Source organism: Anomaloglossus baeobatrachus, chromosome 4 (assembly GCF_048569485.1).
Source record: "Anomaloglossus baeobatrachus isolate aAnoBae1 chromosome 4, aAnoBae1.hap1, whole genome shotgun sequence".
In the NCBI taxonomy this organism is placed as follows: Eukaryota; Metazoa; Chordata; class Amphibia; order Anura; family Aromobatidae; genus Anomaloglossus; species Anomaloglossus baeobatrachus.
In genome coordinates, this window is record NC_134356.1 from 220,816,961 (window position 1) to 220,831,413 (window position 14,453).

Sequence of the window (14,453 nt, forward strand, 5' to 3'; positions counted from 1 at the left end):
TGGGTGCGTCCTGGGCACTGCGGCACCGGGCTACGGCTCAGCAAGTGTGTCAGGCAGCTACCTGGTCTAGTCTGCACACTTTCACGAAACACTATCAGGTGCATGCCTATGCTTCGGCAGACGCCAGTCTAGGTAGGCGAGTCCTTCAGGCGGCGGTTGCCCACCTTTATGAGGGGGTCGTTTTTCGGCTCTTTTTATCGAGGTATTCTTTTACCCACCCAGGGACTGCTTTTGGACGTCCCAATTGTCTGGGTCTCCCAATGGAGCGACAAAGAAGAAGGGAATTTTGTTTACTTACCGTAAATTCCTTTTCTTCTGGCTCCTATTGGGAGACCCAGCACCCGCCCCTGTTCCCTTCGGGCTGTTGTTCTTTTGTGTACACATGTTGTTCATGTTGAATTGTTCTTTTGGTTCATGGTTTCAGTTCTCCGAACATCCTTCGGATTGAATTTACCTTAGACCAATTTATAAGTTTCCTCCTTCCTGCTTTTGCACCAAAACTGAGGAGCCCGTGATGCACGGGAGGGTGTATAGGCAGAGGGGAGGGGTTACACTTTTTAAAGTGTAATACTTTGTGTGGCCTCCGGAGGCAGAAGCTATACACCCAATTGTCTGGGTCTCCCAATAGGAGCTAGAAGAAAAGGAATTTACGGTAAGTAAACAAAATTCCCTTCTTCACTATTATCCAGTCTTACTGTATTTCCTTTTTTTTTTCCACTGTTCACAGGGAGGTGAAACTGAAACTGTTGATCCTAAATTGGTACACGTGGTGCTAGTCGACGAATCTGTTTTAGAACCTGAGGTAATATATATTTGTAATTCATGGGGAAAAAATTGTGACATTCAAGCGTGTGATAGAAACAACATATGGTGAAATGATGAAACATAGGCATTGAAATTAAAACAATTCTGTTGGGGAGGTGGAGCAAGGTGCATCATCTAGGTTTCATTGGCATCCCTGACACATCCTGTGTCATCCACTATTTCCTACAAAGAGATGTCAATCAAGCCTAGGTGGGTGGGGTTTCTTCTGAGGGAGGAGGACGCTTCCCTGCTGAAGAAACACCTAGCAAATACCTGGAAAGCATTTTATATGAGGTGTACAATTTGTTTAACCAGATCGACCAAGTGCCTTAAATTTATGGTTCCTTGTCCCAAGCTTTTACCCCACACCATTGTAAATTTTATGTTAAAGCTCCAATCTAGTGGTTTGATGCCGCCTCTGTTCCCTCTTTTGCCAGAGTTGAACATAGAGAATTCATTCAAAAAGTTATTTGTGAAGTCTGAACAGTAAAAAAATCTAAACAAGAAAAACAAAACAGCTATGAACCAAAATTTTTTGTGTGTGTGTTGCATATATATATATATATATATATATATATATATATATATATATATATATATATATATATATATATATATATATATATATAAATACACCACGTCTCCCATCCTCCGCCGCACTCTCTCCCATCCTCAATCCAGCATTTTTTCCATCCCACCTAGTCCCCTACATTTTTGCAGCACATCCGTGCGTGCGTCCTGATTTTTTTTTATTTATGTAAACTAAGTAGGAAATACAAATAAACTTAATTTAGGGCCAGTAAAATGTTACTGTAGTAATCGTCAACTACAGTATTTTTTACTGAATATTGTAAGGGTCAGCTCAGTGCCACACATGAGAGCGATGCACGAGTCTCACATTGCATCATCTGGCACAGTCGCTCTCTACCAGACAGGAGTGTGCGGCTGTACCGGATGATGCGATGTGAGATTCGTGCATCGCTCTCACGTGTGGCACTTGCCGTAGTGTCAGTTGCAGGCGCTCATATTTTATTTTTTTTTTACTGACGTCCGTATTTTTTATTTCGCCACACTATTTTTTTTGTATGGGGGGGGTTCTAGTTTCCAAAATGGGGTCACTTGTGGGGGAGCTCCATTGTTTAGGCACATCAGGGGGTCTCCAAACGCAACATGGCGTCCGTTAATAATTCCAACCAATTTTGCTGTGAAATGGCGCTCCTTTTCTTCTGAGCTCCGCCGTGCGCCCAAACTATTGATTGCCACCACATATGAGGTATCTGTGTACTCAGGAGAAATTGCACAATACGTTTTATGGTGCATTTTTTCTTGATACCCTTGTGAAAAAAAAAACTACTTTTTTACAATTTCGTGGTACAAAAAAAAAAATATTTTCACGGCTGAACATTATAAACTTTTGGAAAGCCTCCAGAGGTTCAAAGTGCTCACTAAACATCTAGATAAATTCCATGAGGGGTCTAGTTTCCAAAATGGGGTCACTTGTGGGGGAGCTCCATTGTTTAGGCACTTCAGGGGGTCTCCAAACGCAACATCGCATCCGCTAATGATTCCAGACAATTTTGCACTCAAAAATTCAAATGATGCTCCTTCCCTTCCGAGCCTTGCCGTGTGCCCAAACAATTGATTTCCACCACATATGAGCTATCGGTGTACTCAGGAGAAATTGCACAATTAATTTTATGGTGCATTTTTTCCTGTTACCCTTGTGGAAATGCTACATTTTATGGCTAAAGTAACATTTTTGTGTGTAAAAAAAGTAAAATTTTCATTTTTTCCTTCTACATTGCTTTGGTTGCTGTGAAGCTCCTAAAGGGTTAATAAACTTCTTGGATGTGGTTTTGAGCAGACTGACGGGGGCAGATTTTAGAATGGGGTCACTTTTGGGTATTTTCTGTTGCCTGTTCGCAAATCACTCCAAATGTGTGATGTGGTACCCAAAGATTTTTGTTTTGTAAATTTTGTTGGAAAAATGAGAAATTGCTGAAGAACTTTGACTCCTTCTAACTTCCTAACATAAAAAAAAAAATGTTTCTTTATCGTTCCTATGGGAGACCCAGACATTGGGTGTATAGCTTCTGCCTCCGGAGGACACACAAAGTACTACACTAAAAAGTGTAGCTCCTCCCTCTGAGCATATACACCCCCTGGATAACCAAATATAGCCAGTTCAATGCTTTGTGTTCAGGAGGCATACATCCACACATGCATTCTCATCTGATTTTTGATTTTTGGAAAGAGTTTGAAGAAAAGCGGGTCCAAGCCTGGACTCCCGGCATGTCCTTTCTCACCCCACTGTGTCGGCGGTGTTGTTAAGGTTGATTTCAGGGCTGGAGCCTTACATGCCGCGCTCCTTCACCATCCCTCGGGCTCTGGCTTGAAGTGGGAGCCAGCACGGTTCTCCCTGCCTTGCAGGAGACTGGTCTCCATCCGCAGCCCTTCAGGATCCTGCCGGACGGAGCACTCATCCCCAGGGACTTGAAACTCTGCGTCTCACAAGCTAAGTATCTGAGACGTTATTTTCAGGGGGTCCCTTGTACTTTATTGTTGGGGAGAGTGGGCTGTGTATCTGTTCTGACATTTCCGGCCGGTTCTCTGGTTTTCACCTGAGAACCGCGCCGATGGTGCCTGCGCGCCGGCCGCATCGTTAAATTTAGGCCCTGGGTTCGCCTGAGGCCTAGTTTCGATTTCACTGCCCCTGCATGTCAATCATGCAGAGGGACAGTGCGGCTCCGCCCAGCGGCCGTTCGGCACAGGGGAGGGACACTCCTCCCTGAGGAAATGTCCCCTCCCCTGTAAATCTCCTTGGCCCTCCAGATCCCGCTCTCAGAGTAGGCCCCGCCCCCTCTCCTCGCTCCGGCGCCATTTTATCAGCGTTCTCACAGCGATCGGCGCTGGCTGCAGCATCTCTGCTAATCTGTCTGGGGGTCTGGGCTGTGGGATCTGGAGGGCACACAAACGGTCTGGTAAGCCACAACCTCCGGTTGTGGACCTGCTTTTATACTCTCTGGGGGGTCATTCTGGCTCAGAGCCCCCACTTCAGCAGCATGTCTCACACGAGGAGCAAGGCTGCAAGGCTGTACGCAATATGCACTGCATGTAAGCTCGTGCTGCCTGAACCGAGCACATATCCACATTGTGATGCCTGCTCTAACCTGGCAATGCCTCAGCCTTGTATCGCTCCCACAGTGGTCCCTCCGGCTCCGGTGGCTGAACCCGCGGCTTGGGTAGAATCCTTCTCTAGGTCAATCTCCCAGTCTTTTGCCGATTCCATGGGACAGCTGTCCCGGACTTTGCTGACCATGCATCAGCCCCCTTCTCAGGGCGCCTCTGCTGCTAGGGCTCTCTCAGCGGAGCTCACAGAGGATTCTTCATCTGGTCCCAGACCTCGTCCTCCTAAAAGGAGACGCAGGGCTCACTCTCCTTCCTCGTCCCGTGGCTCTGATTCACGAGCTGACTCGCAGGACGAGGAGGATGAGGACGAGGCTCATTCACCAAAGGTAGACCCTCCGGTGTCTAGACTCTCAGCCCGGACATTTGTATCAGTGGCTGATGGCACCTCACTTAAGGATTCCACTGACCGCCAGGTTGACCTTCTGGCCAAATCTGTGTATGAAGCTGCGGGGGCCTCGTTCTCCCCATCTTTTGCAGCAGTGTGGGCTCTCAAAGCCATCTCTGCTTCTCTAGAGGAGATGCATTCCCTCACCAGGGACTCTATGCCCGAAATGGTTGCCTTAACTTCCCAGGCTTCGGCCTTTTCATCCTCTGCCATGTCTGCCATGCTGGAGGCTTCTCACCGCACTGCGGTGGCTTCGGCTAATTCCCTCGCTATCCGCAGGATCTTCGAGAGTGGAAGGCAGACGCTTCTTCAAAGAAGTACCTTGCTGGGCTCCCATTTGCTAGGTCCAGGCTGTTCGGTGAACAACTGGATGAAATTATTAAGGAAGCTACTGGCGGGAAGAGTACTTACATGCCACAAACTAAAACCAGGAAACCTGTCCATGGCAGGAACCAGTCGAGGTTTCGTTCCTTTCGTTCCTCCAACTGGTCGTCCTCTAAGCCCTCGGCCTCGTCCACTAACTCAGCCAAGGACCAAAAACCCAACTGGCGCACGAAGCTGCGTCCTCAGAAGACCGCAGGAGCTGCTGCCACTAAGGCAGCCTCCTCTTGACTATCTGGCCGCGCCAGCAACGTCCTTGGTCGGTGGCAGGCTCTCCCACTTTGGCGACGTGTGGTTTCAACACGTCTCCGATCAGTGGGTGCGGGATATCATCTCCCACGGCTACAGGATAGAATTCTCTTCCAGCCCGCCAAACAGATTTTTTCTGTCAACTTCCCCCTGCTCCAAGGCCGCCGCCTTCTCACAGGCCGTGGCATCCTTGCAGGCCAACGGAGTAATTGTACCGGTTCCCGCCCGGGAACGGTTCAGAGGTTTCTACTCAAATCTCTTCCTAGTCCCCAAAAAGGACGGTTCCTTCCAGCCCATCCTGGATCTCAAGCTTCTCAACAAGCATGTTCAGGTGCGGCATTTTCGCATGGAGTCTCTGCGATCAGTCATTGCCTCAATGACCCAAGGAGATTTCCTGGCATCCATCGACATCAGAGATGCCCATCTGCATGTGCCAATTGCAGTTTCACACCAGCGTTGGCTACGTTTTGCAATCGGAGAGGAACATTTCCAATTCGTGGCTCTCCCCTTCGGGTTAGCCACGGCCCCTCGAGTATTCACCAAGGTCATGGCAGCAGTGGTTGCGGTTCTGCACCTCCAGGGGTTGGCAGTGATTCCTTACCTGGACGACCTTCTAGTCAAGGCTTCATCCAGTGCAGACTGTCAGCGGAGTGTCTCGCTCACTCTCGCCACTCTAGTCCAATTCGGGTGGCTTGTCAATCTGCCCAAATCCACTCTGACTCAGAAGCTCACGTACCTAGGGATGCAATTCGAGACTCTGCCGGCACTTGTGAAGCTGCCCTTAGTCAAACAGCAGTCCCTCCATCTGGCGGTGCGCTCTTTGCTGAGGCCCCGCCGTCATTCCATCAGGCACCTAATGCAGGTGCTGGGTCAGATGGTGGCGTCAATGGAAGCGGTTCCTTTTGCCCAGTTCCATCTGCGTCCTCTGCAGCTGGACATTCTCCGCTGTTGGGACAAGCGGACTTCCTCCTTGCACAGGTTAGTGGCTCTGTCGCCACAGACCAGGGGCTCCCTTCAGTGGTGGCTTCGGCCCCTCTCTCTGTCTCAGGGATGCTCCTTCCTGGCCCCGTCCTGGGTGATCCTCACCACGGATGCCAGTCTATCCGGCTGGGGAGCAGTATATCTCCACCACAGAGCGCAGGGCACTTGGACTCCGTCCGAATCAGCCCTCTCGATCAATGTGCTGGAAATCAGAGCTGTGCTTCTAGCTCTCTTAGCCTTTCACCACCTGTTGGCGGGCAAGCACATTCGAGTCCAGTCAGACAACGCGACAGCGGTTGCCTACATCAATCACTAAGGCGGGACACGCGGCCGCCTAGCAATGTTGGAGGTTCCACGCATCCTTCAGTGGACGGAGGACTCCAAGTCCACCATATCCGCAGTCCACATCCCAGGCGTGGAAAACTGGGAGGCAGATTATCTCAGCCGTCAAACCGTGGACATCCGGCAGTGTTTCGGTCAATCTGCCGCAAGTGGGGCACTCCGGAAGTGGATCTAATGGCATCCCGGCACAACAACAAGGTTCCGGTTTACGTGGCTCGCTCCCACGATCCTCAGGCCTTTGCAGCGGACGCGCTGGTTCAAGATTGGTCCCAGTTTCGCCTGTCTTCCGTGTTTCCCCCTCTAGCTCTCCTTGCCCAGAGTCCTGCGCAAGATCAGAATGGAGGGCCGTCGGGTCATCCTCATTGCTCCAGACTGGCCCAGGCGAGCTTGGTACCCAGACCTGCTCCATCTGTCCGTAGAGGTGCCGTGGCATCTCCCGGACCGTCCAGACCTTCTCTCACAAGGTCCGTTTTTCCGCCAGAATTCTGCGGCTCTCAGATTGACGGCGAAGCTCTTGAGTCCTGGATCTTGACGACTTCTGGTATCCCTCCTGAAGTCATCTCCACTATGACTCGGGCTCGGAAGTCTTCCTCGGCCAAAATCTATCACAGGACCTGGAGAATTTTCCTGTCCTGGTGTCGCTCTTCCGGCCATGCTCCTTGGCCTTTTTCCTTGCCGACCCTCCTGTCCTTTCTACAGTCCGGTCTGCAGCTAGGACTATCCCTCAATTCCCTCAAGGGACAGGTCTCGGCTCTGTCAGTGTTGTTCCAGCGTCGTATCGCCCGGCTGGCTCAGGTATGCAACTTCATGAAGGGCGCATCTCACATCATTCCGCCTTACCGGCGGCCTTTGGATCCCTGGGACCTCAATCTGGTCCTCACGGCTTTGCAGAAACCCCCCTTTGAGCCTCTTAGGGAGGTTTCTTTGTCTCGTCTTTCACAGAAAGTGGTCTTTCTAGTGGCCATAACTTCCCTCAGGAGAGTCTCTGATTTGGCTGCGCTCTCTTCGGAGTCACCTTTTTAGGTTTTTCATCAAGACAAGGTGGTTCTCCGTCCGACTCTGGACTTTCTCCCTAAGGTGGTTTCTCCTTTCCACCTTAACCAGGACATTTCCCTGCCTTCCTTTTGTCCGGCTCCTGTTCATCGCTTTGAAATAGCGTCGCATACTCTGGATCTGGTGCGGGCACTCCAGATCTATGTGTCTCACACCGCTGTTCTTAGGCGGTGCACCCCTCTTTTTGTGCTGACCACAGGTCGGCGTAAGGGCCTCTCTGCTTCTAAGCCGACCTTAGCTCGTTGGATTAGGTCGGCCATTTCCGATGCCTACCAGTGTACTCAGGTGCCTCCCCCGCCGGGGATCAAGGCACACTCGACCAGAGCTGTCGGTGCCTCTTGGGCTCTCAGGCACCAGGCTACGGCTCAGCAGGTCTGTCACGCTGCCACTTGGACTAGTCTGCATACCTTTTCGAAGCACTACCAAGTGCATGCTCATGCTTCGGCAGATGCGAGCTTGGGCAGACGCATCCTTCAGGAGGCTGTCGCCCATTTGTGAAGTTAGGTTTCGCCTACTTCTCAGTTTTCTGTTTATTCCCACCCATGGACTGCTTTGAGACGTCCCAATGTCTGGGTCTCCCATAGGAAAGATAAAGAAAAAGAGAATTTTGTTTACTTACCGTAAATTATTTTTCTTATAGTTCCGTATTGGGAGACCCAGCACCCTCCCTGTTGCCTGTTGGCAGTTTCTTGTTCCGCGTGTTATCACCAGCTGTTGTTGTAGACAGAGGCTCCGGTTGTTCCGGCTCTTGATCTGTCTTTACTTGTGGGTGGCTATTCTCCTTCAGCTTTTGCACTAAACTGGCTATATTTGGTTATCCAGGGGGTGTATATGCTCAGAGGGAGGAGCTACACTTTTTAGTGTAGTACTTTGTGTGTCCTCCGGAGGCAGAAGCTATACACCCAATGTCTGGGTCTCCCAATACGGAACTATAAGAAAAAGAATTTACGGTAAGTAAACAAAATTCTCTTTTTTGAAAATTGCGCTGATGTAAAGTAGACAAGTGGGAAATGTTATTTAGTAACTATTTTGTGTGACATATCTCTCAGATTTATGGGCATAAAATTTCAATTTTTGTTTTTTAAGGAAATTTACAAATCCAGTTTTTCTTTATCGTTCCTTTGGGAGACCCAGACCATGGGTGTTTAGCTTCTGCCTCTGGAGGACACACAAAGTACTACACTTAAAAGTGTACCTCCTCCCTCTGAGCTTATACACCCCCTGGTAGCCAGTCCTAGCCAGTTTATTGCTTTGTGTCAGGAGGCATACATCCACACATGCATTCTCATCTGATTTGTTTGACTTTTGGAAAGAGTTTGAAGAAAAGCGGGTCCATGTCTGGACTCCCGGCATGTCCCTTCTCACCCCACTGTGTCGGTGGTGTTGTAAGGTTGATTTACAAGGCTGCAGCCTTACATGCCGCGCTCCTTCACCATCCCTTCTGGGCTCTGGCTTGAGAATCCTTGAGGATTCTGTTGGACCGGAGCACTCATCCCCAGGGACATGGCCCTGCGTCTCAGCAGCTAAGTACCTGAGACGTTTATGTTGGGGGTCCCGGTTCTTTATTGTAAGGGGAGAGTATGCTGTATGTGATTGTTTTTAACTTTTCCGGCGGGTTCTCTAGCTTTTGCCTGAGAACCGCGCCGATGGTGCCTGCTTGTCGGCCTCGCCGCTTAAATTTAGGCCCCGGCTTCGCCGGAGGCCTAGTTTCATTTTCCTGCCCTCACATGTCACTCATGCAGAGGGACAGGTTCGGCTCCTCCCGGCGGCCGTTCTACACAGGGGAGGGACACTCCCCACTGCTGGGGCGTCCCTCCTTCCCTGCAGGTCTCTATAGCCCTCCAGTTCCCGCTCTTTTATAGGAACGCCCTCTTCTCAGGCAGAGTTCACTCTGCTCTGGGACATCCTGCATTCTGCATCTCTGCTGAGGTGCTGCGACTGGGGGACCGGGCTTCGGGATCTGGAGGGCACACAACACCGCGCTCAGCGGTCTGGTAAGCCACAGCCGGTCTCCGGTTGTGGACCTCTGTATAGGGTCATTCCGTGTCAAGTGGACCAGTTTTAAAAATCGTCCCCACTCGACGTTCTCCGATTTTGCTGAAAATTTATAAGGATGTACATGTATGTTTGAAAAGAGGTTCTGTAAATTTTTAGGGCCAGATCTCAAATATATTGGGCACTGTTGACCTTTCACTGGAGGCCCCCCCCCAAGCCTGCAGCTTCAGCTAAGAGGATTTTGCAAACTTTGGCACATAGCCATTAGAGTTCTATACTGGCTATGATGCTGAAATTTGGCATACTAGCTCAACTTTTGCTGCTAAACGCAATGAAATTATTACCGGCTATGACAAAACAATATTTCGGCCGCAATTTTGTGTCAAAGTAGCTTGCAAAACGCCTCGCATAAAATTTATGCCAAACTTTGCCCATATATAACTCAAGACCAAAAACCAATAGGAACTGGTGCTTTACCCTGTACAACAAACATCTTCATGACTTTGCATTGCTGCAATATCACGGTCAAAGCATATTTATTTGTGGAAATATTCACACCCACATATGATGAAAAACTTAAAAAAAACGAATTTTACCTATTTTTAGGTCAAATTTCCCAAAAAGGGTACCCCTAAAATATATTAATTCTGTTATCATTTGAAAGAGCACATTTTTCTCTACAAGGATCATTGGGTTTTTTTTTTGGAGTCTCTCCATTTAAGAAAAGAAAAATGCCACTGAACATGGTGTTATTTATTAATACGCAATGAATGGTAACTGCACTATTCAAACCCTTGCGTTGGTCCATGGTGGTTATACCACAACCAATTCCCTAAGAATTGGTATTATAATCCTATTAAGAATTGTAATAATGCTGTCTTTCGAGAATTGGCAGCCCCATCGCCTAGGAGCCATGGCCGATAGCCGTGCAAGGCAAGTCGCGGGTGGTCTCTTTATCGCAGGTTCCAAAGCCTGAGGGTGGGTGTCTTTGCCTAGGATCCCAAGCCTAATATTGGGTATCTTTTGTTGGTTCCCAAGCCATAATGTTCAGTCTAAGTAAGTGGTCTGGAATTGTTGCTGAATTTGCAATGAAAGATGAAGGGTCATTTGACACCCTTGTTGCAGTCCACACTTTCTTAACAGTAATTGTGGAGTATCTCAAGACTCTCATCAATGGGATTCATCATATCCATTACTTCAGTGATGGATCTGCAGCCCAGTACAAAAATTTCAAAAATTTTCTCAACTTGTGCCACCACAATGCTGATTCCAATATCAGCGCTGAATGGAATTTTTTTGGTGCCAGTCATGGAAAGTCGGCCTGTGATGGGATTGGAGGGACAGCAAAGAGGTTGGCAGCTCGTGCCAGTCTTCAACGCCCAACTGAAAACCAAATACTGACCCTGGTGGATTTATTCAACTTTTGCAACGAGCAACTGCATGGAATCAAGTTTTTTTTTGTTCCAAAAGAAAAAATTGACGAAATACGGGTAGTTCAAGAGGAAAGGTTCAAAGATGGACATACAATTGCTGGAACAAGAGAAAATCACCAGTTTGTGCCAATTGATGACAAAAAGATTCGCATTTCAAGGGTGTCAAATGACCCTTCATCTTTCATTGCCCATGTAGATGGATCTGTCAGATCAGAAATGCCTTTTGTGCCAATTGCAAACCTCCAGCCAGGGCAATACATTGCCTGCATTTACGATAGGAACTGGTGGATTGGAAATATTTCTGAAATTTCAGTCGATGACCATGATGCATTAATACATTTTATGCATCCTCATGGACCAGCTAGCTTCTTTCACTGGCCTGTGAGAAATGATACATGCTGGATTCCCGAGCAGTCGATCATTGCAATAATTCCAGCACCAGCTGCAACAGCAATGGGCCGACAATACAGCTTTTCTGAACCCATTATGTTGCAAATTCAGCAACAATTCCAGACCACTTACTTAGACTGAACATTATGGCTTGGGAACCAACAAAAGATACCCAATATTAGGGTTGGGATCCTAGGCAAAGACACCCACCCTCAGGCTTTGGAACCTGCGATAAAGAGACCACCCGCGACTTGCCTTGCACGGCTATCGGCCATGGCTCCTAGGCGATGGGGCTGCCAATTTTCGAAAGACAGCATTATTACAATTCTTAATAGGATTATAATACCAATTCTTAGGGAATTGGTTGTGGTATAACCACCATGGACCAACGCAAGGGTTTGAATAGTACAGTTAGCATTCATTGCGTATTAATAAATAACACCATGTTCAGTGGTATTTTTCTTTTCTTAAATGGAGAGACTCCAAAAAACCCCCAATGATCCTTGTAGAGAAAAATGTGCTCTTTCAAATGATAACAGAATTAATATATTTTAGGGGTACCCTTTTTGGGAAATTTGACCTAAAAATAGGTAAAATTCGTTTTTTTTTTAAGTTTTTCATCATATGTGGGTGTGAATATTTCCACAAATACATATGCTTTGACCGTGATATTGCAGCAATGCAAAGTCATGAAGATGTTTGTTGTACAGGGTAAAAAACCAGTTCCTATTTGGTTTTTGGTCTTGAGTTATATATGGGCAAAGTTTGGCATACATTTTATGCGAGGCGTTTTGCAAGCTACTTTGACACAAAATTGCGGCCGAAATATTGTTTTGTCATAGCCGGTAATAATTTTATCGCGTTTAGCAGCAAAAGTTGAGCTAGTATGCCAAATTTCAGCATCATAGCCAGTATAGAACTCTAATGGCTATGTGCCAAAGTTTGCAAAATCCTCTTAGCTGAAGCCGCAGGCTTGGGGGGGGCCTCCAGTGAAAGGTCAGCAGTGCCCAATATATTTGAGATCTGGCCCTAAAAATTTACAGAACCTCTTTTCAAACATACATGTACATCCTTATAAATTTTCAGCAAAATCGGAGAACGTCGAGTGGGGACCACTGGTCCGCTTGACACGGAATGACCCTATATTCTCCCTGGGGTTCATTCTCTGCAAAGCCCCCACTCCAGCAGCATGTCTCACACAAGGAGCAAGACTCCAAAGCTTTATTCTGCATGCACTGCATGTAAGCTCCTGCTGCCTGAGCCGAGCATTTATCCACACTGTGATGGTTGCTCTAACTTAGCGGTGCCACAGCCTGGAGTCTCACTCCCAGTGGTCTTTCAGGCTGCTGCCTCACCTGTGACTGAACCCCCGGCCTGGGTAGAGTCCTTTTCTAGGTCCATATCCCAGTCATTTGCTGAGTCCATGGGACTTTTGTCCACGACTTTGATGAATATGCATCAGCCTCCCTCACAGGGTGCCTCTAATAGTCTTGACAGAGGACTCCTATCCTCTGACCTCCGTCCATCGGCGCTCACGGAGGATTCATCATCTGATCCCAGACCCCGTCCTTCTAAGAGAAGGCGCAGGGTTTCCTCCCCCTCCCCATCCCACGGCTCTGTCTCAAGAGCTGACTCTCAAGATGAGGAGGATGCCCTCACTGGGGGCTCGGAGGCTATGTATCCCATCGATTTCTCTGAGGGTGACTCAGATCTTAGTGATTTGATTGCTACTATTAATTCTGTGCTGGATCTCAATCCGCCAGTGTCAGAGGAGCAACTCTCTTTGGCATTAAAACATCAGTTTACCTCGTCTAAGAGAGTGAAGTGTGTTCTTTAACCACTCCAGTTTTCAGACCGCTGTGACCAAACCCAGGGCCTGCCCTGACAAACGCTTTCCAAAGCATGGTTCTGATGACCGGTTTCCATTTCCACCTGAGGTGGTCAAGGAGTGGTCTCACTCCCCAAAGGTAGACCCTCCGGTGTCTAGGCTCTCAGCCCGGACCGTTGTGTCGGTGGCTGACGGCACCTCACTTAAGGATTCCACTGACCGTCAGATTGACCTTCTGGCCAAATCTGTGTATGAAGCTGCGGGGGCCGCGTTTTCCCCGACTTTTGCAGCAGTGTGGGCTCTCAAAGCCATCTCTGCTTCTCTAGAGGAGATGCATTCCCTCACCAAGGAATCTATGCCTGAGATGGTTACCTTAACTGCTCAGGCTTCAGCTTTTTCATCTTATGCCATGTCTGCCATGCTAGAGGCTGCTCACCGCACTGCGGTGGCTTCAGCTAATTCTCTTGTTATCTGCAGGATTTTGTGGCTTCAAGAGTGGAAGGCAGATGCTTCTTCCAAGAAGTTTCTTACTGGGCTCCCTTTTGGTTCACGACTGTTTGGTGAACAGCTGGATGAAATCATTAAAGAAGCTACTGGTGGGAAGAGTACTTCCATGCCACAAACCAAGACCAGGAAACCCGCCCAGGGTAGGAATCAGTCGAGGTTTCGTTCCTTTCGTTCCTCCAACTGGTCATCCTCTAAGCCTTCCGCCTCGTCCGCTAACTCAGCCAAGGATCAGAAATCCAACTGGCGCCCAAAAGCGCGTCCGCAGAAGACCGCAGGAGGTTCTGCCACTAAGGCAGCTTCCTCATGACTCTCGGCCCGCTCCAGCCACGTCCTTAGTCGGTGTCAGGCTCTCCCACTTTGGCGACGCTTGGTTAAAGCAAGTCTCCGATCAGTGGGTGAGAGATATCATATCTCACGGCTACAGGATAGAATTCTCTTCCAGCCCTCCAAACAGATTTTTTCTCTCAACTCCCCCCTGCTCCAAGGCCGCCCCCTTCTCGCAGGCCGTGGCGTCCTTGCAGGCAAACGGAGTGATTGTCCCAGTTCCCGCTCAGGAACGGTTCAGAGGTTTTTACTCAAATCTCTTCCTAGTTCCAAAAAAGGACGGTACCTTCCGGCCCATCCTGGATCTCAAGCTTCTCAACAAGCATGTCCGGGTGCGGCATTTTCGCATGGAGTCTCTGCGATCAGTCATTGCCTCTATGACCCAAGGGGAGTTCCTGGCGTCCATCGACATTAGAGCTGCCTATCTACTTGTGCCAATCGCAGTGTCACATCAGCGTTGGTTACGTTTTGCGATAGGAGAGGATCATTTCCAATTCGTGGCTCTCCCCTTCGGGTTAGCCACGGCCCCTCGGGTATTCACCAAGGTCATGGCGGCAGTGATTGCGGTCCTGCACCTCCAGGGGTTGGCAGT

General features: G+C 48.7%; 1 protein-coding gene across 1 annotated transcript in view; it reads left to right on the forward strand.

Annotated features, from left to right (window-relative positions):
* Nucleotides 1–14,453, forward strand: part of KDM3B (lysine demethylase 3B) — a 158,605-nt gene that overhangs the window by 45,478 nt on the left and 98,674 nt on the right. Inside the window, exon 6 of the mRNA XM_075344677.1 lies at nt 728–802. Coding sequence (XP_075200792.1) covers nt 728–802 — 75 coding nt within the window. The remainder of the gene's footprint in view (nt 1–727; nt 803–14,453) is intronic.